Source organism: Giraffa tippelskirchi, chromosome 1, assembly GCF_054371585.1.
Source record: "Giraffa tippelskirchi isolate mGirTip1 chromosome 1, T2T-mGirTip1v1.2.pri, whole genome shotgun sequence".
Taxonomy (NCBI): domain Eukaryota; kingdom Metazoa; phylum Chordata; class Mammalia; order Artiodactyla; family Giraffidae; genus Giraffa; species Giraffa tippelskirchi.
In genome coordinates this window covers 41011058-41037878 of record NC_137275.1, presented here as the reverse complement: position 1 = coordinate 41037878, position 26821 = coordinate 41011058, and the positions used below count along the sequence as shown (strand labels likewise).

At 40.4% G+C, this 26821-nt stretch overlaps 1 protein-coding gene across 2 annotated transcripts; it reads left to right on the top strand.

Annotated features, from left to right (window-relative positions):
* Positions 1-593: 593 nt before the first annotated feature.
* On the top strand, positions 594-24638 carry LOC145544930 (RE1-silencing transcription factor-like). Of its 2 annotated transcripts, XM_081588317.1 has the most exons (4): positions 594-939; positions 9533-10436; positions 14299-14382; positions 18994-24638. In XM_081588317.1, the coding sequence occupies exons 2-4, from the start codon at positions 9542-9544 to the stop codon at positions 20997-20999; spliced, it is 2985 nt and encodes a 994-aa protein (XP_081444443.1). In that variant the 5' UTR covers positions 594-939; positions 9533-9541; the 3' UTR covers positions 21000-24638. The 2 variants fall into 2 exon arrangements, with proteins under 2 accessions (XP_081444443.1, XP_081444452.1); XM_081588326.1 differs by lacking the exon at positions 14299-14382.
* Positions 24639-26821: the final 2183 nt, after the last annotated feature.

Genomic DNA, 26821 nt, shown 5'->3' with positions numbered 1-26821 from the left:
CTTTGAAGTCTCCTCAATGACTTGATACCTTTCACGTCTAGGGACTTGTCCCTCTGTCTTCATTCTCACAATTTTGAATCCACTTCCTTCCTGAAATACTTTGTTTTCACAACTTACTATTTTTTTTTTCTGGCTTATAGCTTAAAATTTGGAAAGCATTTCTTCTTTAATGTAGACTCAAAACGAAGCTTAATTAGTTAAGGGTGGCTCTGGGTGGAGATTAGAAGAGATTCTGAAAGGTATTTTTCAAGCGTTTTAGATTTGAAAGGGAGGTGACAAAGCCTATAAGAGCGCTCATTTTAAGAGCGCTAGTCTCTTGCATGCATTCCAGGGCTGGGGGATAACTTTTCTGTTGTTAGTTTATGAAGGAAATAAACAAAGGAAGCGGGGCTGGCTTCTTTTCTGACCTAAGAGCCCGAGTTCGAGACACTCGGGGAATTAGGTGCTGCTACGTCTGGGCGTTCCCCCATCCAAAGCCCGGGCCCCCAACAGACTGCTTCGCCCAGGGGCGGGGCGGGCCAGGCGGCTACGCGCTAGGCCAGCGGAGGGGGCGTGTCCGGCGGGCGCGCGCGGGCGGTGAGGGGGCGTGTCCCGGGAGTGGCGGCGGCGGCGCGGGTCGGGTGCGCGGCGCAGCCTCCTGTGCTGGAATGTGCGGCTCCCGCGGGCTCAGGGCTCAGGGCGCAGGAGCAGAGTAAACGCCGCCGAGGCCTGGGGCCCCAGAGCCCGCTGTGCGTGGCGGCGGCGGCCCGGACCGCAGGGCGAGAGCCAGCGGCCTGACCACTCTCTGCAGCCCCACTGGGTCTTCGCGGGCCTCGACGGGCCCAGCGACCAACTTTTCCACCGTCTCCCTCCCCTCCCCCGAAACTCCTGCAACAAAGAAAAGTAGTCCGTGAAGGAGCGGCGACGCGGGTCGTCGCCCCTCCTCGCCCAGGAAGGCCGGTAAGCGCGGCGCGGTCTGAGACACGGTCGGGTGGGGGCGGCGGGCGGCCGTGGCCGCGGGAAGGGGAGGGCGCGGAAGGACGCGGAGCGAGGCGCTGTCCAGGGCTGATTTGCAGATACTGTGGCTCGGGCGGCGGCGAGCGCCGCGTCGGGCGGGGGCGGGCGGCCGGGCGGGATCGGGTTACATCGTCGCCGCCGGGGGGCTGGGCCGGGGGCGTCGGTGGGGAGCGGCGCGGCGCCAGGACCCCTTCCCCAGTCGAGGCCGGGCCGCCGCGTCCGCGCGGGTGCAGGCGCCGGGGATGTCTTGTCCTGAGGCCAGGAGCGGAGCTGCTTGGGGCCCTAGTCCTGAAACTTCCTCTCGTGCTCCTCCTGCTCCGGGTCCCGCCGCAGCCCCTCGCCTGCCGGCGGCCCTCGCGTCCTCCTCCCTCCCCGGCCTCTCCCTTTCGCCGGAAGGCGCCGTTGAGTGCGGCCGGGCGGGTTGAGTCAGCCGGGGACCCGGGCGGTTCCGCCAATGGGGCTGGACAGCGATTTCTGCGCTCGGGCGGTCAGGCCGCCGAGGCCCTGCGTGCGGGGTCGTCTGGCCGCCGGAGTCGGCGGGGCCGGGACGCGCGTCCTGCGGGGCGCCGTGGGGGAGTGAGCCTCAGACTTCCGGGGCGCAGGGGGCCCCCTCTGGCGCTCGGGGCCCGGCGCCTCGGGAGGGCGCCCGCGGAGGCTCCCGGCCCCCTGCGGAGGGCGAGCCCTGGGCGGGCGAGGAGCCGGGACGACGACGACGCGGCAACTTTGCTCACTCTTCCCGGACTGGGGCGCGCGGGCCGGGAGGGGGCAGCCTGGACTGGGAAGACTCGGTCTGGCCCAACGGCGCCCCGAGTTTGCCCGTCTCGCCGTCTTCAGTGGTGGGGAGCCCAGGAAACGCTTCAGGACGACTTGATGTGTCGGTGGTGCAGTGAGCGGGCCGAAGCGAGGGGAAGCGAGGGCGCCGGAGTTTGCGAAGAGCTGCTTTGTGTTTGGTGCGTATTTTGAGAAAATGGCCGAATGCCTATTTCAGTCAGGAATGCCGCGGCCGAGGCCGGCGCTGGTGAAGGCAGCACGTAGGAACCGAGCGGCACGTTGGGCTTTCGGGCTGTGCGCGGACGGCCTTCCTGAGCAACGTGGAAATGCCTGTCGGGATGGTAGTTAGGGTTTGGGGAGAAATAGGAATTAGGAGTCGCCTGGGCTGTTTCGTTAAGGCCTTGGACAGCCTTTGCTTTGTGTGATGGCATTTGATTCCAACTTTCGCTGGTACCTATGACTCAACGAGTTCGTGTTTATGCACTTGGATGAAACGGATTACTTTGGTATTTTGGGTGTAAAATTTTTTTAGCCCTTGCCACTTTGCTTTTTCTAATTCGCAAGAGAACATCTAATTTGAGAATTAACATCTTTTAGGTTGGAAAGTAAAGAGGTTAAGACACTTTATTAAAAAGCCCAACGTTTTTTCAAAGTGATTTTGTTGTGGCTCCTCTAGGCAGTTGAGTCAGATCAAACACAAGGCAAGAAAGTTGCTGATTTGAAGATGAGTTATTCAGTTATGGGTGTTTGAAAGCTCTTGTGTTTTCATTTGTGAATATTTGAATACGCTAAACTTCCCTTTTCACAGGAAAAAAGATATATAATTTTTGTTTACTTTTAAACAGATCATCAAGAAAAGAAACTTAAGTAATACTTTAGTGGTATTATGTACTTTTTCGAAGTACATTGGACCCTTGAACAACAGGAATTTGGACTGCATGGGTTCACTTACATGTGGATGTTTTTCGAGAAATATATTGGAAAATTTCTCATAGATCTGCAACATTTTGCAGAAGTCTACATATGATACACATAGCCTAGAAATATCGAAAATTTAGAAAAAGATACATAATAAATGCATAAAGTATACATAGATAATAGTGTATTTTATCATTTACTACCATAAAATGTATACAAATCTAATAAAAGTTATCAAAAATTACAGACCACCGTGGTACCATTCCTGTCCAGAGAGATATAAACAGATGTAAAGATCCATCATTCACTCCTAACTGCATATTAACTGTGGTCCATACTGTAGGTCTGTAATCATTTCATAGCTACCTCTTGTAGCTATTTTGGTGAGCCTCAAGTGTTGGAGGTATCCACTTAAAACGTCTTGTAAGTCTAATCATTTCCGGGTGAGCAGTTCTCTCCAGTAAATTGTGCTTGCAGAAAAAAAGCCACCTCTCCCATTTCCTGAGTGTTTTTCATTGTGTTTAGTGGGATGCCAGAAACTTCGAAATGACTCCATGGGACCCATATAAAGTGCCACTGGTGATGCTGGAAATGCTCCCAAGAAGTAAAGTCATGACATTAGAAGAAAAGGTTAAATTGCTTGACATTGACCACATCAAGTTCTGCAGTTTCCATTACCCATCACTTCAAGATCAGTGAATCGAATGTAACGGTTATTGCAAAAAAAAAAAAAAGAAAAGGAAATTTGGAGACTATCTGCATTTTTGCCAGCAGACATGAAAGCCTTAAACTTTTTGTAAAATGCCTTCTGTCTCATATTAAAAATGCCTTTTTGGAAATTCCCTGGTTGTCCAGTGGTTGGGACACCATGCTTTCACTGCTTGAGGGTTCAGGTTTAATCCCTGGTTGGGGAACTAAGATACTACAAGCCACCAAGCCGCATGATGTAACCTTAAAAAAAAAAAGAGAAAATGAATTTTTTATGTGGGTATAAGTTATGAAAGGCATACCTATGGAGTAAATTGATTCAAGAAAAAGCGAAGTTACTGTATGACAATTTAAAGCAAAAGGAAAATGAAGTTTCTAAATCTGGAGAATTTAATGCTGGCAGAGAATGGTTTGGTAATTTTAGAAGGAGTTTTGGCTGAAAAAATATCAAGATAGCAGAACCAGCTTTGAGTTCCCAGATGCTATTAACAAAATTATTGAAGAGAAAGGCTGTCTGCCTAAACAGGTTTTTAATACAGAGTAATGTGCCCTAGTCTGGAAAAAGTTGCCAGAAAGGTCATTCATTACTAAAGAAGAGACGTGAGCATTAATTCAGATTTGAGGCTGACTGGAGACTAACTTGTTTTGTGCAAAGTGAATTTTTGATCAGGACCGTTCTTATCTATAAAGCTGCCAAGCCCACTTTTTTTTTTTTTTTTGATGGAATTGTTTTTCTTTCATTCTTTGTCTTCCTTTCTTTTTTTGGCTTGCAGGATCTCAGTTCCCCCACCAGGGACTGCACCTGGGCCACTGCAGTGAAAGCCCAGAACCCTAATCATTAGGCCACCAGGGAACTTCATAAGCCCACTATCCTTAAAGATAAACACCAGTTACTATTCTTTTGGTTGTATAACAAGAAGGCCCGGGCAATGAGAATTCTTATCTAAATTGGTTCCATTGATGCTTTATTCCTGATTATGAAGTGCTTTGCAGTAAGGGGACTGCATTTCAAGGTTCTTTGGTATTGGACAATGACCCTGGCCACCTTAACCCCATGAGTTCAACATTAAAGGTGTCAAACTGGTATTCATGCGTGTGTGCTAAGTTGCTTCAGTTGTCCCACCCTTTGCAACCCTGTGGACTGCAGTCTGTCAGGCTCTTTGTCCATGGGATTCTCCAGGCAAGAAAACTGTACTGGGTTGCCATTTCCTCCTCCAGGGGATCTTTCCAACCCAGGGATCGAGCCCAGGTCTCTTACATCTACATTGGCAGGCAGGTTCTTCACCACTAGCACCACCTGGGAAGCCTGTCAAAGTGGTTCCCAAACACATTGTTTTTGAATAAACCCTATATTAAGGTATCATAAGGACCTTGAAGTCTCATTACACATGGTACTCTGTAGAAAGAATTGTTGGTGCTGTGTAAGACAACCCCGATAGAACATAATGAAAGTCTAGAAGGATCATACTGTTGAAGATGTTATCAATGTGATAGAAAAAACTATGAAGGCCATCAAGCCTAATACAAATTTCTGCTAGAAGAGACTGTGTCCACGTGTTGTGCATGAATTCACAGGATTTATGACAGCCAATCAAGGAAGTCATGAAAGAGATAGTGGATATTGGAAAAAGGTTGGGGGTGGGGTGGATGAAAGCCTTCAAGATACATATTTTGGGAATATTCAAGAGCCAATAGATAGCATACCAGAGAAATTAATGGAAGTTAATTTGGAGATAAGTCCTTTTGAACCAGTGCAAGACTATAAGGAAAAAGACATGGAAGAAGCAGTGCCAGAAAACAAATTGACATTAGACAGTCTGCCAACAAGGTTCCTTTTATTGAAGACTACTTTTGACTTCTTTTACAACTTGGCCCCTTGTATGATACAGATACTAAAACTAAAACCCCTGGTAGAAGGATTAGTACCAAACAGAAACATTTTTAGAGAAGTAGAAAAGCAAAATTTGGGCAGAGATTAAGATATATTTCTCTCAAGTTACGCCTCTTTCCACTTCCTCCACCTCTTCTCTCTCTGCACCTCCTTCTGCCTTCCCTTCCACTTCCTCCGCCTCTTCTGACTGCCACTCTGACTCAGCAAGAGCAACCCTTCCTCCCCCTGCCCCGCCACTCAACAGAAGACAGGAGGATGAAGACCTTGATGATGATCCACTTCTCTGCTTAATGAATGTTAAACAGTCACGCTGTTCAGTTAATAAACTTATCTTTCATGTATGTGTATGAGTGTCTTGTGAAAATCTAGTAATTGTACACCAAGAGCTGGAAGACATTGTGTCATCACCATCATTACCTGAGTATTCATTGTGTGCAAGACTTGAGAAAAGTTTAAAGGGATATTTAATATGAAATTTATAATGTATTAGTTTTCTACTGTTGTATAATTTTGCTTTTAAATAATTACATTACCTGGAACTTCCTTGGTGGTCCAGTTGTTAAGAATCCATGTGCCATAACAGAGGATGTAAGTTCAGTCCCTGGTCTGGGAGGATCCTACCCACATGCCGAGCAGCAATGAAGCCTATGGGCTGCAACTACTAAAGCCTGGGCTCTAGAGCCCCAGCACTGCAACAAGAGAAGCCACTGCAACTAGAGAGCAACCTCTGCTTGTCGAAACTAGAGAAAGCCTACACGCTGCAACGAAGACTCAGGACAGCCAAAAATAAATTTTCAGTCCAGTTCAGTTGCTCAGCCGTGTCCAACTCCTGTGACCCCGTGGACTGCGGCATGCCAGGCTTCCCTGTCCATCACCAACTCCCGGAGCTTACTCAAAAGCATGTCCATAGAATCGGTGATGTCATCCAACCATCTCATCCTCTGTCGTCCCTTTCTCCTATTGCTTTCAATCTTTCCCAGCATCAGGGTCTTTTCCAATGAGTCAGCTCTTTGCATCAGGTGGCCAAAGGATTGGAGTTTAAGCTTCAACATCAGTCTTTCCGATGAATATTCAGGACTGGTCTCCTTTAGGATTGACTGGTTAGATCTCCTTGCAGTCCAAGGGACTCTCAAGAGGCTTCTCCAAAACCACAGTTCAAAAGCATCAATTCTTTGGCACTCAGCTTTCTTTATAGTCCAACTCTCACATCCATACATGATGACTGGAAAAACCATAACCTTGACTAGAGGGACCTTTGTTGGCAAAGTAATGTCTCTGCTTTTTAATATGCTATCTAGGTTGGTCATAGCTTTTCTTCCAAGCAATAAGCGTCTTTTAATTTCATGGCTGCAGTCACTATCTGCAGTGATTTTGGAGCCCCCCAAAATAAAGTGTGCCACTGTTTCTACTATTTCCCCATCTATTTGCTATGAAGTGATGGGACCAGATGTCATGATCTTAGTTTTGTGAATGTTGAGCTTTAGGCCAACTTTTGCCCTCTCCTCTTTCACTTTCATCAAGAGGCTCTTTAGTTCTTCTTCACTTTCTGCCATAAGGGTGGTGTCATCTGCATATCTGAGGTTATTGATATTTCTCCCGGCAATCTTGATTCCAGCTTGTGCTTCATCCAGCCCGGCATTTCTCATGATGTACTCTGCATATAAGTTAAATAAGCAGGGTGACATTATACAGTCTTGATGTACTCCTTTCCTGATTTGGAACCAGTCTGTTGTTCCATGTCCAATTCTAACTGTTGCTTCTTGACCTGCATACAGATTGTCAGGAGGCAGGTGAGGTGGTCTGTTATTTCCATCTCTTTCAGAATTTTCCACAATTTGTTGTGATCCACACAGTCAAAGGCTTTGGCATAGTCAATAAAGCAGAAGTAGATGTTTTTCTGAAACTCTTGCTTTTTCGATGATCCAGCAGATGTTGGCAATTTGATCTCTGGTTTCTCTGCCTTTTCGAAATCCAGCTTGAACATCTGGAAGTTGACGGTTCATGTACTGTTGAAGCCTGGCTTGGAGAATTTTGAGCATTACTTTGCTAGTGTGTGAGATGAGTACAATTGTGCAGTGGTTTGAGCATTCTTTGGCATTGCTTTTCTTTGGGATTGGAATCAAAACTGACCTTTTCCAGTCCTGTGGCCACTGCTGAGTTATCCAAATTTGCTGGCATATTGAGTGCAGCAATTTCACAGCATCATCTTTTAGGATTTGAGATAGCTCAACTGGAATTCCATAACCTCCACTAGCTTCATTTGTAGTGATTCTTCCTAAGGCCCACCTGACTTCGCACTCCAGGATGTCTGGCTCGGTGAGTGATCACACCACTGTTGTTATCTGGGTCATTAAGATCTTTTCCTATAGTTCTTCTGTGTATTCTTGCCACCTCTTCTTAATATCTTCTGCTTCTGTTAGGTCCATACCATTTCTGTCCTTTATTGTGCCCATCTTTGCAAGAAATGTTCCCTTGGTGTCTCTAATTTTCTTGAAGAGATCTCTAGACTTTCCCATTCTATTGTTTAACTTATCTCTCCTTGCTATTCTTTGGAACTCTGCATTCAGATGGATATATCTTTCCTTTTCTCCTTTGCCTTTGGCATCTTTTCTTTCCTCAGCTATTTGTAAGGCCTCTTCAGACAACCATTTTGCCTTTTTTGCACTTCCTTTTCTGGGGGATGGTCTTGATCACTGCTTCCTGTACAGTGTTACAAACCTCTGTCCATAGTTCTTCAGGCACTCTGTGTATCAGATCTAATCCCTTGAATCGATTTGTCACTTCCACTGTATAATCATAAGGAATTTATTAGGTCATACCTGAATGGTCTAGTGGTTTTTCCTACTTTCTTCAATTTAAGTCTGAATTTGGCAATAAGGAGTTCATGATCTAAGCCACAGTCAGCTCCCGGTCTTGTTTTTGCTGACTGTATAGAGCTTCTCCATCTTTGGTTGCAAAGAATATAATCAGTCTGATTTCAGTGTTGGCCATCTGGTGATGTCCATGTGTAGAGTCTTCTCTTGTGTTGTTGGAAGAGGGTGTTTGCTATGACCAGTGCGTTCTCTTGGCAAAACTCTGTTAGCCTTTGACCTGCTTTGTTTTGTACTCCAAGGCCAAATTTGCCTGTTACTCCAGGTATCTCTTGACTTCTAACTTTTGTATTCCAGTCCCCTATAATGAAAAGGACATCTTTTTTGGGTGTTAGTTCTAGAAGGTCTTGTAGGTCTTCATAGAAAAATAAATTTTAAAAAATATATAATAATTACATTACCATATGCTGTTTGATAAACAGCATATCAGCCCATCATACATATATGCAGTTTAAAAAAAACCTATTTCTAATACTATATTATGAAAATGCCTTACATTATATGCCATAAAAATTTTATGACTCATTTATTTTCATATAGGCTTGGCTACTGGGAAGCAGTCCTATTGATTGCAATAGATTTCAGTAAAGCAGTTATATCGTTGCTTCAGCATTATCAGTGCATTGTTATAACTGTAAATGAGTATGAATTTCTTTTTTACAATATCTTTTCTCTTGATGACTAATGTTAGTAATATGTATAATATCTGCAGTATTTTGTATCATACAGTATTGGTAAAGGTATGACGTGTAATTCATCTGGTACACAGGGGATGTAAACTTACTGTATTTATAAATACAGACTGGAAATGTAGTCCTTATGATTTTTCTTAACAACTTTTTCATGTTATCTATTATATAAATGCATGTAACATGCAAAATACATGTTTACTGACTTATCCTTAAGGCTTCTGGTCAACAGTAGACTATTGGTACTGTTAGTTTTTGTGAAGCCAAAAAGATGCGATTTTTAACCGCACTGGGGATTGGTGCCTCTAACCCCTTTGTACAAAGGTCAATTTAATTTTAATTAGCACTAAAAATGAAGGTTACTTACATTTTTCCACCAGAAAAAGTAAAAGTGCTTGAGGGAAGGCATGCTGTTGGTAGACCTAGTTGAAGGATGAGTTGTGTCAAACACTTGATAGAATTTCTTATACGGGTTACAGAAAATTTTTTGGTGACTGCGATAAAGAGAGTTTGGACTTACAAAATCATTTTAAAGGCTAACTTTCAGTAGTTAATGAAGCTGATTGAGTTTAAAGATTATGTGAGAAAATGTATTAAGTTACAAAGAACTACGGTGATGTTTTGTTTTAGACCGGTAAAAGTTGTGCTTAAAACGGTGCTTTTGTGTTTTTGTTTTGTTTCAAATGCAGAGCACAGATATGGCCACCCAGGTAATGGGGCAGTCTTCTGGAGGAGGAGGGCTGTTCACCGGCAGCGGCACCATGGGCATGGCCTTGCCAAATGACATGTATGACTTGCCTGATCTCTCTCGAGCTGAACTGGCTGCGCCTCAGCTCATCATGTTGGCAAACGTGGCCTTAACTGGGGAAGTAAATGGCGGCTGCTGTGATTACCTGGTTGGCGAAGAAAGACAGATGGCAGAACTGATGCCTGTTGGGGATAGCAACTTCTCAGATAGCGACGGAGAAGGACTTGAGGAGTCTCCTGAGGTGAAAGGCGAACCCAGTGGGCTGGAGAACATGGAACTGGGCAGTTTGGAACTCAGTGTTGTCCAGCCACGGCCTGTGTTTGAGGTGTCAGCTGCCTCAGAAACGTACAGCTCAAATAAAGACCTTCCTCAGGAAACACCAGTAGCAGAGGACAAGTGCAAGAACTTGAAGACCAAACCCTTCCGCTGTAAACCATGCCAGTATGAAGCAGAATCTGAAGAGCAGTTTGTGCATCACATCCGAGTTCATAGCGCCAAGAAATTTTTTGTGGAAGAAAGTGCAGAGAAGCAAGCAAAAGCCAGGGAATCCGGCTCTTCCACTGGGGAAGAGGGCGATTTCTCCAAGGGCCCCATCCGCTGTGACCGCTGTGGCTACAATACCAATCGCTATGATCACTATACCGCTCACCTGAAACATCACACCCGAGCCGGGGACAATGAGCGAGTCTACAAGTGTATCATATGCACATACACCACAGTGAGTGAATACCACTGGAGGAAACACCTGAGAAACCATTTTCCAAGGAAAGTTTACACGTGTGGAAAATGCAACTATTTTTCAGACAGAAAAAACAATTATGTTCAGCATGTTCGAACTCATACAGGTAAGAGGACCTTTCTCATTAAGTGTACTCTACCCCCCAAAATGGAACAGTCTTAAAAATGTGAAAAATTTCAAACATCTCAGAAGTAAAGAGAATTAAAGATGGGTAAATCTCATCTCAGAAGTAAATTACATCTCAAAAGTAAAGAGTAAAGATGGGTACCCACAGCTTAAAATCTATTTATATAAAAGAATTTGAAATCTCTTTGGAATTTGTTATAATCTGTGATTGTCTTTAGGCTTTGCAACCATTTTATCTCAAAAGTAATATAGTTTCAGAATTACATGGCATAGGAAATGAGAGTTACTGGAGAATCCTACACCATTTATCACTTAGGAGTTTTAATTAAAGACAAACTGTTAGACTAAGGTTAGACTAAACTAACCTCACCTGCAGTATCATAAAACAAATCCCAGATACCATATACATTTTAGCCATAAGTACTTCATGTTCCTTTAACAGTCTTGTGAAAACTTTGGGGCCTAATTTATCGTAGAATTGGCCATAATCTGTAGAGCTTTTAAGTAATAAGTGTGATATACAGTGAAGTGCATGACTTTTACATGTACACATTTATGAATTTTTAAAAATTGAGGTATTATTGACAATGATGAATTTTTACAGATACATATACTTATAACCACCATGCAAGTCACCGTAAAAAATAATACCAGTGTCTTTATCTTATTAAATTTTTGGGGGATGTCAGTTATATTTTTGATACTTTCAAAATTGTTGAGTCACTGAACAATTTAAAGATTTTCCCCCCAAATCTAAAAATGTTTGAACAATAAATTTAAATTAGTTGAATTAAGAGATTTTCAGAGTTAAGGAAAATGGAGAGAACTGGAAAAATTTCAATTTGGTATATATTTCAAATTTCTTATGTATCAGTTCAGTCCAGTTCAGCTGCTCAGTCGTGTCCGACTCTTTGCGACCCCATGAACCGCAGCACGCCAGGCCTCCGTGTCCATCACCGCTGCTGGAGTCCACCCAAACCCATGTCCATCGAGTCGGTGATGCCATCCAGCCATCTCATCCTCTGTCGTTCCCGTCTCCTCCTGCCCGCAATCTTTCCCAGCATCAGGGTCCTTTCAAATGAGTCAGCTCTTCGCATCAGGTGGCCTAAGTATTGGAGTTTCAGCCTCAACATCAGTCCTTCCAATGAACACTCAGGACTGATCTCCTTTAGGATGGGCTGGTTGACTCTCCTTGGAGTCCAAGGGACTCTCAAGAGTCTTGTCCAACACCACAGTTCAAAAGCATCAATTCTTCTGCACTCAGCTTTCTTTATAGTCCAGCTCTCACATCCATACATGACCACTGGAAAAACCATACTTTAAAAAAATAAAAAAAGCTCTCTACTTTTTGCCATTTCTTCTTTTTTCTTATGGTGGTTTATTTTCATTTAATTACAATCTAGGCAACTAATTTTAATGGCTGTTTTTATATATTTCATCATTACTTAATATTTTTTCTACATTAATTTAAAGTTGGTATTACCACAATTAAGGTTATGACTTACACAGCTAACTCTGGTTGTACGTATCTCATTTCACATTTAGTATTAAACTTATTTGATCTTAATACTTTTTAAAAGCTCCCTCACCACTTGTATTACCTTATTTGTGGTTTTTTAAAAAATTTTTTCTAAGCAATTTGTTGTGCATAAATAGAAGGTTATTATTTTGATTATTTAAAATCTGAGAGTATTAGTGGTACTAAATGCATGGTTCTAAAAATTGTATTTATGGAAAAATTAATTCATCTAGTGCTGAAGAGCAGAGATAAATGATCATCAGCAGGAATCCATTATTTCTTATCTCTCACTTAGGTAGCCAACTTTACAGTTTCACTTACCAAGTCTGGTATGTTTCTTTATTGAGTGCTCAGGGTTAGGCGCTTTCTTCTACCCTCTGCTAATCGTCAGAAAAATATGCTAAGGAAAACAGGTAAGTGTTTATTGAAAGCCTAAAGTATTGTACCCAGGGTCACATACAGCTAAGATTCAAAGTTCTGTATCTTTTTTATAGGTAATTATCATGGTAGGGGGCTGAGGATTTTCATTTGAATCTTCATTAGAAAGATTTTAAATTTTGTGGTTTTGCTGTCTAACCAGTTCACAAATTCTATTTTGTAAGATGACATTTTTGCCTACATGTGTGAGTGAAAAATTAGTTTCTAGAGTATTTATGCCTATTTTGGTGAGTTGCATAGATAGATGCAATCTATTTAGTTATGAAGAATTTAAAAGTAAAGTATCAGTAGTTGATCCCTCATGTTAATCTTTAGGGTATTAAATTTTTTTGGTGACAACTTGACTGATACACAATTGATACACCATACAATTCACTGTGGATTGAACTGTTCTGAACACTTCATATCAATGGAATCAGATAATATGTGACCCTCAGTGCCTACCTTCTTTCACTTATTTTTCAAGGTTCACCCACATCAAATGTACAGTACTTGTTTTCCTTTTATTGTGAAATACTACTCTAAAATGGGTAAGCAACATTTTGTTTTTCTATTAGTTAATGGATTTTTGGATTATTTCTGCTTTTTGGCTATTGTGAGTAATGCCGCTATTGCCATTCTTATGTAAGGTTTTGTGTAGACATATGTTTTTTATTTTTCTTAGGTAAATATACACCTAGGAGTGGAATTGCTTAGCCATATGGTAATTCTGTTTAATCATTTGAGGGACTGACAAGCTGTTTTCCAAAGTGGCTGCACTATTTTACAGTCCCACCAGCACTGTATTAGGGTTCTAAATTCTCCACAACCTAACAAATAAATGTTAACATTTGTTATTTTGATTATAGCCATCCTGGTGGGTGTGAAATCATCTCACTGTGGTTTTGATTTACAATTCTGTTGTGACTAATGGTATTGTGCATCTTTTCATGTGCTTGTTGGCAATTATGTATCTTTTTACAGAAATACATTTCAACATTTTTTAAGTTATCTCAGAATTCTTCCAGGCTAAAGTAGGCATCCTGTTGCCATGAGCTATTTATGTCTAATCTATAGGTACCAGCTACTAATAGCTGGATAGTTACTGGGAACACATTTCACACTTAGCACCACATTCTTTCTTTCTTTTTTTCACTTTGTCTTTTCGTTTCCTCATTTCATGGGTTTTTTGTTTGTTTTTTGTTTTTGGCCAAGCTGCATGACATGTGGGATCTTTAGTTCCGCTACCAGGGATTGAACCTGTACTCCCTGCAGTGGAAGTATGGAGTCTTAACCAATTGACTGCCAGGAAAGTCCCTCCTTGTCCCTTGTTATTAGATACACCTGTTGCTGTAATGCATAATACAGACAGAATAATAACATATTTATTGAGGGCTCTATGTGTCAGGTACAGGGCTGAAGGCTATCCATGTATTATATTAATTTAAATTCTCACAATTCTAGAAAGTGGAGGTACTGTTAACTTTTATAGATAAGGAAGCTTGCCTGAGGTCCTAATTATTATCTTGTGGCCAAAAAATAGGCAAATGTCCAGGTGTTTTTTTAGTATATTTTGTGGTTGACAACCCATGTCCAAAACCCACAAATTTTCTGCCTTTGAGTCTTAAATTCTTGAGTAGTAAATCACTGTTGTCTTCAGTTGCTGCCAGTCCCTGTGGCTTTAGAGTATAACTGGGACTTCTCTGGTGGTCCAGTGGTTAACTCCATGCTCCTAGGGCAAAGGGCATGGGTTCAATCCTTGGTCTGGGAACTAAGGTCTCACATGCTGAGCTGAGCAGCCAAAAACAACCCCCAAAACTCAGTATTAAAGAATGTATGTATTGTTAGTGAGAATTGTAATTGCCTTATTTATATCATTTGAACATTAATCACTGTATTTTTGTAGGTGAACGTCCATATAAATGTGAACTTTGTCCTTACTCAAGTTCTCAGAAGACTCATTTAACCAGGCATATGCGTACTCATTCAGGTTGGTAAGAAATGGGAACTTTTCTATCAATTTTAGTAAACTGCCATTATAAAGAAGTTGTTCTATACCTGGAACTGGGTCATTACTTATTATTTATTTTTAATGTAATTTGGATATTTATATTATATTTTTAATATAATTTCATTGTGTGGTTGCTGGGTTCCAGGGATTCCTTGTTAGTTGCTTAGTTCCTGACATTTGGTTTTATTCTCTTGAGAATTGTTAAGGCTTCCCAAGATTGATTTACAAAAGCCAAACTTTATTTTATTTTATTTTTAACTTTACAATATTGTATTTGTTTTGCCATACATTGACATGAATCCACCATGAGTGTACATGTTTTCCCCTTCCAGAACCCCCCTCCCACCTTCCTCCCCATCCCATCCCTCCGGGTCATCCCAGTGCACCAGCCCCGAGCACCCTGTATCATGCATCGAACCTGGACTGGTGATTCGTTTCACATATGATAATTTACATGCTTCAGTGCCATTTTCCCATATCATCCCACCCTCACCCTCTCCCATAGAGTCCATAATACTGTTCTATTTATCTGTGTCTCTTTTGATGTCTTGCATACAGGGTTATCTTTACCAATTAACTAAATACCATATATATGTGTTAGTGTACTGTATTGGTGTTTTTCTTTCTGGCTTACTTCACTCTGTATAATAGGCTCCAGTTTCATCCACCTCATTAGAACTGATTTGAACGTATTCTTTTTAATGGCTAAGTAATATTCCGTTGTGTATATGTCCCACAGCTTCCTTATCCATTCGTCTGCTGATGGGCATCTAGGCTGCTTCCATATCCTGGCTATTATAAACAAAAAGCTAAACTTTAAAGAGTGACTGATAATCCATGATCCCAATTTATTCACTTATAAAAAATAAAATATAGGACTATAACACCTGGAAGAATTGTCCACTCTAGAGCTAAAATGATCATGATCACCATCCAGAATTGACCCCCATTATGAAGGTATGAAGATGGCAAAGTTAAAAAATCAGTATTTGTGTAGGTGGTCTTGAATGGATAATTATTTCATTTTTGCCACACTGACCCTTGGGAGGTCCTGATGTGATCCACAACTCTTCCTTTTCTAATTCTCAGTGGATATGTTACCATTTCATCTTGGATGAAATATTTAGAACTGGAGGGAATGCATCCGATTTGCATGTCCGTTTGTAATATTTTTGTAGGTATCATACTGGATAGTTCTTCCATCCTGCTAGCATAGGAATTCATTTTGAATATTTTCCAATTATGAGCACACTAAATGTTTGTTAAAGGGAATTAACATCTTACTGAATTCTGTCATGGACTACTTATTTTTAGGATGGAAAAATAATTTTTTCAGCAAAAACTATTTTCCTTCCACTGAGTACTTGGTGATTATTATGGAGGCACTGTTTTTCTTTTTTTTCTCTTGGCCAAGTGGCTGTCAGGATCTTAGTTCTCCAACCAGGGATCAAACCCGTGCCCACTGCAGTGGAAGCATGTAGTCCTAACCACGGCCACCAGTGAATTCCTGTTTAATAGCTGGGTCATTTGTAACATATAATGGTTTGAGAATCTTTTTGTGAATTTTAGAATAATTTTTTTTAAAGATTTATTGATTCATTTTATTTATTTATGTTTTTTGGCTACGGTAGGTCTTTGTTGCTGCACTTGTGCTTTCTCTAGTTGCAGCGAGCAGGGGCTACTCTTTGTTGTGGCTCATGGACTTCAGTAGTTGTGGCACATGAGCTGAGTAGCTCTGTGGCATATGGGATCCTCCCAGACCAGGGATCAAACTTCTGTCCCTTGTGTGTTGCAAGACAGATTCTTAACCACTGGACCACCAGGGAAGCCCTAGAATAACTTTTTAAACATATTTTATTAAGGTTTAATTTACCCACACGAAAATGCACATGTGTTAGGCGTATAGGTCAGTGATTTTATGTATGCTTTCTCTTGTTTGACTGCCATTTTGGTGTAGACGTGAAATGTTTCTACTACCCTTAGCAAAGTTCCCTCCTTACCCTTTCTAGTTGGTACTCCCATATTCTTCTGTCAAATGATACTCTGATTTCTATTAAAGATTTAACATCCTTCTGTAAAATGTTTTCAAGAGTCATTCCATGCTGCGTTATCAAAATGTTGTGTTTATTGCTAATGGCACCCCACTCCAGTACCCTTGCCTGGAAAATCCCATGGACGGAGGAGCCTGGTAGGCTATAATCATGGGGTCGCTAAGAGTCGGACACGACTGAGCGACTTTACTTTCACTTTTCCCATTCATGCACTGGAGAAGGAAACGGCAACCCACTCCAGTATTCTTGCCTGGAGAACCCCAGGGATGGCGGAGCCTGGTGGGCTGCCGTCTATGGGGTCGCACAGAGTCGGACACGACTGAAGCGACTTAGCAGCAGCAGCAGCAGCAGTACACCCCTATTACTCTTTTTTTTTTTTTCCCCCTATTACTCTTGAATTTAAAGTTTCCTTGTTATTCTATCTGGGCTCTACTTGATAAGAATGTGTATAAACTTGTAAAACTCCCTTTTTGAATTTGCCTTACATTTATAAATTAATTTGGGAAGAATAAAACAGACACATGGCACATTTATAAAGATGAAAAACAGGTAAAAATTTTTACTAGAACTGGAAAAGGAAATTAAAACTGTTGGTACAGGGCAAAAGAATTTTCATTCACCTAGGTATTAATAAACTAATCAACTCGATAAATTGATCTTCCAATGTAACAAGATTTAATGGCAATAAAGCAAAAATAGGAGTGGGGTGAATGAAGCAAGTGAACGATGCCATTGGAGTTTTAAACAGAGTACTAGGAGTTCCATTCCTTGATCATTTCATAGGTGGATGCTTGCATCTTGCTTGATGCTGGCTATGAAAATGCTCTCATTCATTAGGGCATATAAAGTGGTGACATTTTCTTTATAATTCTTTTAAGAGCACAAATATTTTCCTAACGAGATCGACTCCATTCATCAGCTCTTTGTTTACTCAAAGGTAAGGTTTATATAGTAAAGCAGGATAAGCACCTGAAATCTTCCTTTGTGTTTACCCGTTCTGTAATATACCAGTTCATTCCAAAAGTCATAAATAACAGATAATATGTATTGACTGTTTGGCTATCTGTTCTACACTAAGTGCTTTATATGGATTAAATTATTTATAGCTTACGACACATAAGAATAGTTTACAGATGAGGAAATTGAGCCTTAGAGAGTTTTCAGTACCTTGCTGAGGACCTTACAGTACGTTGCAGAGCCCCTGCTTGATCCCTGTAGGTATTCTTACTGTAGAACAAGTGCTTAACTGTTATGTCACATATCTTGTTTCCCCCATTCTGTTTCTATATATATTAAGTAGATGTTTGTAGACTTCAATGGCGATTGAAGTCATTCAATGGAAAGGATAAGATAGGGCCAAGTGGAGAGTAATGTAGCATGTTGTTAGAAACCTCTCTTTATGAATCTGTTAGTGGACTAATATGAAAAAGAGTATAGTTTGACATACTTGGATAAGTTTTTGTTTTTGTGGTCAAGTATTCTGTAATCAGATAATCTTCTAATCCTGTAAAGCTTACTATCTATGGTTTTACTTAATGTCTGAGTAGTTTCGCTTTATGAAAAAATTTAATAAGATTTTATGTGAATTTGAGAATGTTGAGAGATGAATTTTCATAAATGTCAATTTCCATTTTTCTGCTATGCATTCCATTGGACCAGTGGGGTATGGATACCGTTTGGTAATATTTGCTAGAGTGTGATCTAGATGGGTATGTATTGAGGTAGAATGAGTTAAATCTTATGCCTTTAATTTGGGGGTGGGAGGGCTTCTGGTCTTGTATGTGCCTGTGATTATAACTTGTGCTTATTTATATGCCATATCTATTTGTATGCCCCTGGTTTCTTTGCTCATTCGTTAGAAGAAAGTAGGAGAAAATCTCGAAAGGATTTCTGACTTGTTATACTTTGCTGTAGAATAGCAGCTGTGGCAGTGGAAAAATTTGCTGAGTGAAATCTGATTCAACTCTGCCACGATGGACAAAGGGTCAAAGCATTGTTTTAAAGCTTTCACATAAAGGTCTGGGAGTATGGCCTAGAGTATTAAGTATTTCTTTTGAAGTCTCAAGGTTTATCTTAAATGTACGGGAATTTTATGTTCTGCTCCTTCGTACATTTGTTTTAACTACATAAAAACGTTAAAATTATGCTACCTTTTTGAGTGCCTTTGCCCAAGAGTTAGCATCAAGAGACTAAGTCACTTTTTCAGTAATTGTATATTTCTTGATGAATCTGTGTTCTTTAAGATTGCTTGAGAGCCCTAACTTGATGAACTTTTGAGATGATTAAGATAATTATTCCTTTGTTTAGAATGACAATCAAAAGTCAAGGGATAGAGGAAAGATATACAAGTAAATACGAAAGATATACAAATAAATATGGTAAATATAAATTGCATGATAAAGTCTTCATGAAATAGTGCTGGTGGTTTTTGTTTTATATATATATATATATATATACACTTCTTTATGAGTATATTTGAATAAATCTTGAATTCATTTCTTAATGTGTGCCTTCTGTAACATCTCTTGTCTACCTTCAGGTGAGAAGCCATTTAAGTGTGACCAGTGCAGTTATGTGGCCTCTAATCAACATGAAGTAACCCGCCACGCAAGACAAGTTCACAATGGGCCTAAACCGCTTAACTGCCCACACTGTGACTACAAAACAGCAGACAGAAGTAACTTCAAAAAACACGTGGAGCTACATGTTAATCCACGGCAGTTCAACTGCCCTGTATGTGACTATGCAGCTTCCAAGAAGTGTAATCTGCAGTATCATTTCAAATCTAAGCATCCTACTTGTCCTAATAAAACCATGGATGTCTCAAAGGTGAAACTAAAGAAAACCAAGAAGCGAGAGGCTGACTTGCCTGATAACAAAGGCACCAGTGAGAAAACAGAAACAGAGCAGACAAAAGTAAAGGGGGATGTAACTGGGAAGAAAAACGAGAGGTCTGTAAAAGTGGAGAAGAAAGATAATGTTTCAAAAGAGAAAAAGCCTTGTAGTAATACCTCAAGCCAAGTGACCACCAGAACTCGCAAATCGGCCATGGAAGCTAAAGAAGTGGATGTGCCCCCAGGAAACAATTCAGAAAAAAGCTGCAAAAGCAAGAAAAGCAAAAGGAAGGTGGAAGCTGAAGCTCATTCCTTACAGGAGCCTGTTAATAATGAGGAACCTGTGACAAAAAAGAAAAAGAAGGCAGAAAGCAGATCCAAAAATAGTCAGGAAGTGCCAAAGGATGACAGCAAAGGAGAGGAGACTAAAAAGCAAAACATTTGCATGAAAAACAGTACAAAGAAGAAAACTGTGAGAAGTAAATCATGTAAGAAAAGCAGCCAGCCTGCTCAGAGGGGGCCCACTCAGATGGAATCTGCTCAGGTGGGGTGTGTACAGACGGAGCCGCCTTCCCCTTCTCCCCCTCCCCCTCCTGTGGGGTGTGCTGAGGTCGAGGTTGTCCAGAAGGGGCCTGTTCATATGGAGCTATCTCCTCCCATGGAGCCTGTTCAGGTGACCCCTGTTCAGATGGAGCCTTCTCCTCTTCCTCCTCCTGCCCCAGAGCCTGCTCAGGTGGGGTCTGTTCAGACAGAGCCTCCTCCTCCCCCTCCCCCTGTGGGGGATGCTGAGATGGAGCTTGTTCAGAAGGGGCCTGTTCAGACAGAGCCTCCTCCTCCCGTGGAGCTGATTCCCAGAAGGTCTCCTCGAAAAGATAATAGAAAGGAAAAGTCCAGCGTGCTGAGTGAAATGGCACGGAAGGAGCAAGTCCTTATTGAGGTTGGCTTAGTGCCTGTTAAAGACAAGCAGCTTCTACAAGAAAGTGCCAGTGCACAGGATCTCTTCCCACCATCACCACCCCTGCCAAAGGAAAACTTAAAAGGGGAAGAATCAAAAGACCAAAATTTGTTCCCTGCAGGCGAAGGAAATAAAGAAGCCCCTCTTCAAAAAGTGGGAGCAGAAGAGGCAGATAAGAGTCTGGCTGGTCTTGCTGCTGTTATCAAGGAATCTGCCAACACTTCATCCTCTGAACAAAACTTGAATATGCCAGAGGGTGAAACTTCAGTGGGTAAACATCAAGCCGAAGCTATGCTCTGTGATATGGAGATGGGCACCGATGAGAAGAAAGCAGAGAATTTCCCCAGCAGAGACTCGGCAGTTGAAGAACCAGTTTCACCACCACTTGCTCTACCGCTGGAAAAACATGAAGCCGTGTCCACAACTGCTGTGGCATCACCTCCTGTCACCGTGGCAGTAAATGAGTCTCAGGAAATGGATGAAGACGAAGGCATCCACAGTCATGATGGAAGTGACCTAAGTGACAACACGTCAGAGGATAGTGATGATTCTGGATTGAACGGGGCTCGGCCACTTCCACAAGAGACCAGTGGGAAAAACGGAAAGGAGGCCTTGGCTGTCAAAGTGGCCAAGGGAGATTTTGTTTGTATCTTCTGTGATCGTTCTTTTCGAAAGGAAAAAGATTACAGCAAACACCTCAATCGCCATCTGGTTAATGTATACTTCCTTGAGAAGGCAGCTCAAGGGCAGGAGTAATGAAACTCTGGTTAAGGCTCCAGTTCTTAGTATATAAGGTCTCTGACATTTTATATTCATTTGTAGTAGTAGACAGCCTTTTGTTTTTAAAATTAATTACTGTCCAATCTTGATTTTTAAGTGGCACTCTTTCTTAGGACTCCGTGTACCTACTGATGTACACATCTTAGTAAATCCAAGGGAGTTACTGTAGCAGACGTCTAAATCTGTAAGCTTTTTTTTTTTTATCTGTTTTTGCATTTAATTGAACTAAGGAGGCCAAGGTGGTATTAGAGCATTCTGTCAATTTGTTCAGCTATATAACTTACCAGTTTTTTCCTCATGTCTATCTTCCTATTTCACTTTAGTTTATTCTCCGTTCCTTGTTTAGCCCTATAAAAATTGGCTTAAATAGCAAATTACTTGAAGAATTTGCCTGCTTTATATAAAGTTAGCACTTTAAAATTGTTGTAGCGATAAGAAGAGAGACACTGAATTTGAAGAGAAATTCTCCCAACAGTGGATGTTCTATCAATCCAGGTATTTACCTTCCTGAATTTTGATCAGTATGTATGTTTATTTGTGTATGTGTTAATTGTCATAAAAACAATGATTTTGGTGGGTTTTTTGTTTTTGTTTTGTTTGGTGCTTTAATGCCTTAAGATGTTGCACATTGTGTTTTTTTAACCTATGCAGTTAAATTTTTTCTAGAAATAGCATTTACCTTGTAATACTTTATATATGCATGTTTATTTTGATCTCTCTGGAGGGATGCTTTTTAGTCTTGTTTGCAAAAGGGGCAGTTTTCTTTTTCCCTGCCACAGTTGTCTTTTTTGCAGAATAGTAGTCTGTGCAAATTTGTCAGCAAATGAAAGATGCAGGTTTAGTCCATTGATTTTGATTTTAACATCTATGCCAGAATCTGTATTTCATATAAGTTATTTATTTTAAATTGATGTAGTAAGTTCACACCTTTCAGTTTAACTTTGCAGTAAATAAACTACTAGGTCTATGTTGAATGGATTTTTATCTCAAATACCAACCATAAGTAAACTTTTTGGCCCGTTTTAGTACATCTAATTCTCAATGTGTGGTGTTAAGTTGTATCTTACAGGAAACCTCTTTTCCTAGATGGTTGCTGTTTATTTATATGTCTGCTCCGCTGAATAAAGAACTATAAGTTTTATTTGGAAACTGCAAATCTGGAACTAGGAGGCATAGTTACTCCTTCAAGTTACACAGAGTTATCAGTTTGTGAGATTCCAAAGCCATAGCAATTACACAGAAAACCTAGGATGAGAAAGGTAGTATGAATGCTGGTAGACCAGCTGCTCCTTCTTGTGAATATAGTGAAAAAGGCTGGTGAAAAGTGAAGTTCAGTCCAGATTAAAAAATCACACTTTCTCAGGGATCTCCTCCAACTAGTGGGTGTCCTGGCTGTTACCAGGACAGCCTTTTGCTACAGGTGAGGCCTCAAATGAATAGCTATTTTGGTGTTCCTTACAGGACCACTTTGTATGGAAAAGAGTATGTGCCCCAAACTTGTTGGTAGGTTCTTTGGCCAGTCACCAAAGAATATGAAAGAATCTAACATAGGTTTTTTGTTTTTCCTTGTAAAATGAAGCATGATTCCAGTAAGGAACCTTGATTCTTATCCTCCCAGGTTCTATTCTGAAGTAATCACTTTATATATTGTTTGTTTTCTTCTGTGTGGTTGATCTCTGAGGCAGGTTTCAGGGTTTGGCAATGTAACATGAAAAATTAGGAAAAAATATTAAACTGTGTGTGAGAAAATAGTTATTCTGAGAGTGGGTGTTTAAGGTAAAGGACATTTGAACTTGGAATTGACTGGGAGGCCAAAGATTTAAAGAAGCAGAAAATTTTCTCAAAGCACGAGTAAGTTGTGTATTACTGGTGTGTGTTTTCTGTACATAATAGGGATTTGTAAATGATGTTGAATTCTAGGTGAATTCTCAGCTCCGACAATCATTGTCAAACAGATCAAGCTGCAGATATTTATGTTTTAAAACTTAAATTATAAAGCTAGTTAAGCCTTCCTAACAACTAGATTTAATGTTCATGAGTACATTTTGTATTAAAACGTTACCTTTTCCAGTACATACAAAAATATTCATATTAAGTACAAATTGGAGATTGGGAATCAGTTTGGATTCTTTGATACCTCAAAAGGAAAAAAAAATGACTTCTGGGGAATTGGACTTATTTTCTTATCTAGATTTTAAGACTAGAATGCCAAAACCAAAAATATGAAAGAAATTAAAACCCCTCATTAAAGTGATTTGTGAAAACATTGTTACTGGAAATTGAATGGACTTGAGGCCTTTCCTCCAGAAAACAAGGACTTGTTTGTCAGGCCTATATTAGGTTCTGAACCTTAGTGCCATGTATTTGTTCTTATTAAAAATCGTTTGATTAAAAAAATTGTTTCATTGAAAAGTATATTAGTAATATGAACTTCTGATCTAGTTCTTCCGTTTGAAAAATGTGCTATTTGCATGGGACTGTTTGAATCTCTTTTTTTTCTCAGTTTCCCTTCCACTGGATAGGATTGAAGCTAGACTTTTCCCTTTTGATAAAGGAATAAAAGTAAACATGTTGTTTGTAAACTGATGTTTAGTATTATAGGTTGAAACACTTAGAATACCTTTATAAGCCTAATCCTAGGTAGCTTTGTAAAATATATCTCTTAACTGTCTTCTGAACCTATGTTCACATTGCTTTTCAGGATATTTTAAGTTATGTTTTTTTCCTCTTTTCAGAGCTGCTTCATTGAGGCTTTTTTTAAAAAAAAATTGAAGTGTAATTCATAAAGAGCTACTCTTTTTTTTTTAAATTAGGCTTCTTTTAAATATTGCTGGATGTTTTGCTCTAGTCTTCCAAGAAAGGCCATTTTATTTTTTAGAGTCACTTCTAAAGTCACGTGGTCTTTAACTTTGGGGACTCTTGTATCTGAGTGCTAATTCAGATTTAAGCCTAAGTAACCTCATTGCCTCTCACCCCAAAAATGTTGACAATGGAAGAAATACTTTGCTGTAGTTCTGGACTAAAAAGCTGGGGAAGCAACTTCATTTTCTTTTGTGCACAAATCAGAAAAACAGCTACTGTGCAGAGTTTCCTTTTTGACTTCAGCTGATGAACTGGACTGATGGTGTTAATTCAGGTTTAAGAAATTATCTGAATCTTGGTTTGAATAGATTTGGGATCTGCATGTAATATTAACTAGATCAGATAGCTTTTTTATATTTTCACATGTATACATAGGCACTCCCTACCCTTGTCAACATCATTAGTTATTGAACTTTGTGAACTGGCATTGAAACATTATGACAATGTTTTGTTGTACCAGTTATATAAACTATTACAGTGCAATACATGGTATTTTTCAGAGACAAACCAAAGGTTTATTTCTCAAGGTTCCTGCTGTTTGCTTTAGCAGCATTGATGGAGAATCTTTTATATACATTTTGAATAGATGAAAAACCAGATTGCAAATCCTTTTTATTGTTTTTGTTTTTTGAAGCAAACCATGTACCAGGTTTTTGGTCTCAATTGTGTAGGATAAGTTAAATTGCATTCTATTAACCCATATGAGTGTATTTCTGTAAGCATAGTAATGTTGAAATAAAGTTGTAAAAAGCATTTTATGCCTTTGTTCATTTGTGGTACATCAAATGTCAAGGAACCCAAATTTATTTGGCTGGAACTAGAAGTATATTCATAATTCTCAAAACATTTTCACTCTGATAACCCAGGGTAAATAGAAAGGTGGTGAAAATCTTTGTTTGGGGATAACCAGTCTGTGGGTAGAAGTCCAAAGCCTCTCTTCCTATAATCTGCTTTCTGGGAAGTGGATGTGTAGTAGGTAGGGGAGAAACAACCTGAAGACAATTTATAGGAAATTATATACTTCCCAATCACAGGTCCCTTAACAGTCGTAATCTACATGTCTGTTCGCAGTAGCAAGCCTGCTATCAGTAAATATTCACTCATTGGAAAAAGATGCATTGAACGGAAAATAAGATGAGTTACATTGAATGTTCACTGAGTGCTAGGGCACTGTTTTGTCTCTAATTTTACTCTAACGGAAGTCTGAGAAGGAAATGAAGTCCAAGCAAAGTGATGAGCCATATTATAAGGTTCTGCTTCCTTTGTTACTGGAAATGATTGTGCTGTATGTTGAAAAACAGTGTTGAAGACTTAGGTATTTCTGTGGACTTGAGAGAAAAGGGAGAACAAGTTGAAGAAACATCAGAACAACTGGATTGCGTTCTTTCCTGATGGAGTAAGTGACCTAAAAGTTCATGAGTCAGGAAAGGATATTTAAGTGTTATTGATGTGTGACTTGTTTGTTACCTTTAAATGTGTTACCACAAGTGTGTTTTTCCAGTCCCTTGCTATTCCCTTCTCAGAGGCTCACCCTGTTATGATTTTTACAATTACCGTTTTTCACTTAATCTTTGGCCATCCTTGTATTCTGCCCAAGGGGAGTTAACGGTACAGTAGTGGGCCCCCGTCCAAGGGTCCTCATCCTCAGCTCCATAAAGGTAGGTTGGTGAAGAGGCTAAGAACAATGTACTGATCTTTGGTAATAAGGGTAAGTTTCAATGTAAACAAAATTGCTTATTTAAAGGATTATTATTGATGTTTGCTATATCAAGTGCTCTGTGGCCCTTGCAGTTAGAGTTGGGTTCGCTGTGGGCCTCTCTTCCTTACAACTATAATTTTGCAGATTATTTTTAACTTTGTTAAATCGGTTTCTTCATCCTGAAAATGAGATCATATGGTACTTGTATCCATAGGGTGATTCTTGAATGTTAAATGCTTTTGTTGGGTTTTTTAAAATATTTTTTTGACTGTGCTACACCAAACTTGGGGGAATCTTAGTTCCCCGATCAGGGACTGAACCTGGGCCACAGCATTGGAAGGGCTGAGTCTAATCACTGGACTGCCAGGGAATTCCTGAGTGTTAAATAATTCCAGCTGAGCTATTTCAAATCCTAAAAGATGATGCTGTTAAAGCGCTGCACTTTATATGCCAGCAAATTTGGAAAACTCAGCAGTGGCCACAGAACTGGAAAAGGTCAGTTTTCATTCCAATCCCAAAGAAGGCAATGCCAAAGAACGTTCAAACTTGGACTCATTTCACAGGCTAGCAAAGTAATGCTCAGAATTCTCCAAGCTAGGCTTCAACAGTATGTGAACTGAGAACTCCCAGATGTTCAAGCTGGGTTTAGAAAAGTCAGAGGAACCAGAGATGAAATTGCCAACATCTGTTGGATCATAGAAAAACATCTGCTTCTTTGATTATGCTAAAGCCTTTGACTCTGTGGATCACAACAAACAGTGGAAAATTCTTCAAGAGATGGAAATACCAGATCACCTTACCTGCGTCCTGTGAAACCTGTATGCAGGTCAAGAAGCAACAGTTAGAACTGGACATGGAACAATAGATGGATTCCAAATTGGGAAAGGAGTACTTCAAGGCTGTATACTGTCACCCTGCTTATTTAACTTAATATGCAAAATGCTGGGCTGAATGAAGCACAAGCTGGAATCAAGATTGCCGTGAGAAATATCAACAACCTCAGATATGCAGATGACACCACCCTAATGGCTGCAAGTGAAGAGGAACTAAAGAGCCTCTTGATGAAGGTGAAAGAGGGGAGTGAAAAAGCTGGCTTAAAACTCAGCATTCAAAAAACTTAAGATCATGGCATCTGGTCCCATCACTTCATGGCAAATAGATGGGGAAACAATGGAAACATGACAGACTTTATTTTCTTGGGCTCCAAAATCACTGCAGACGGTGACTACAGCCATGA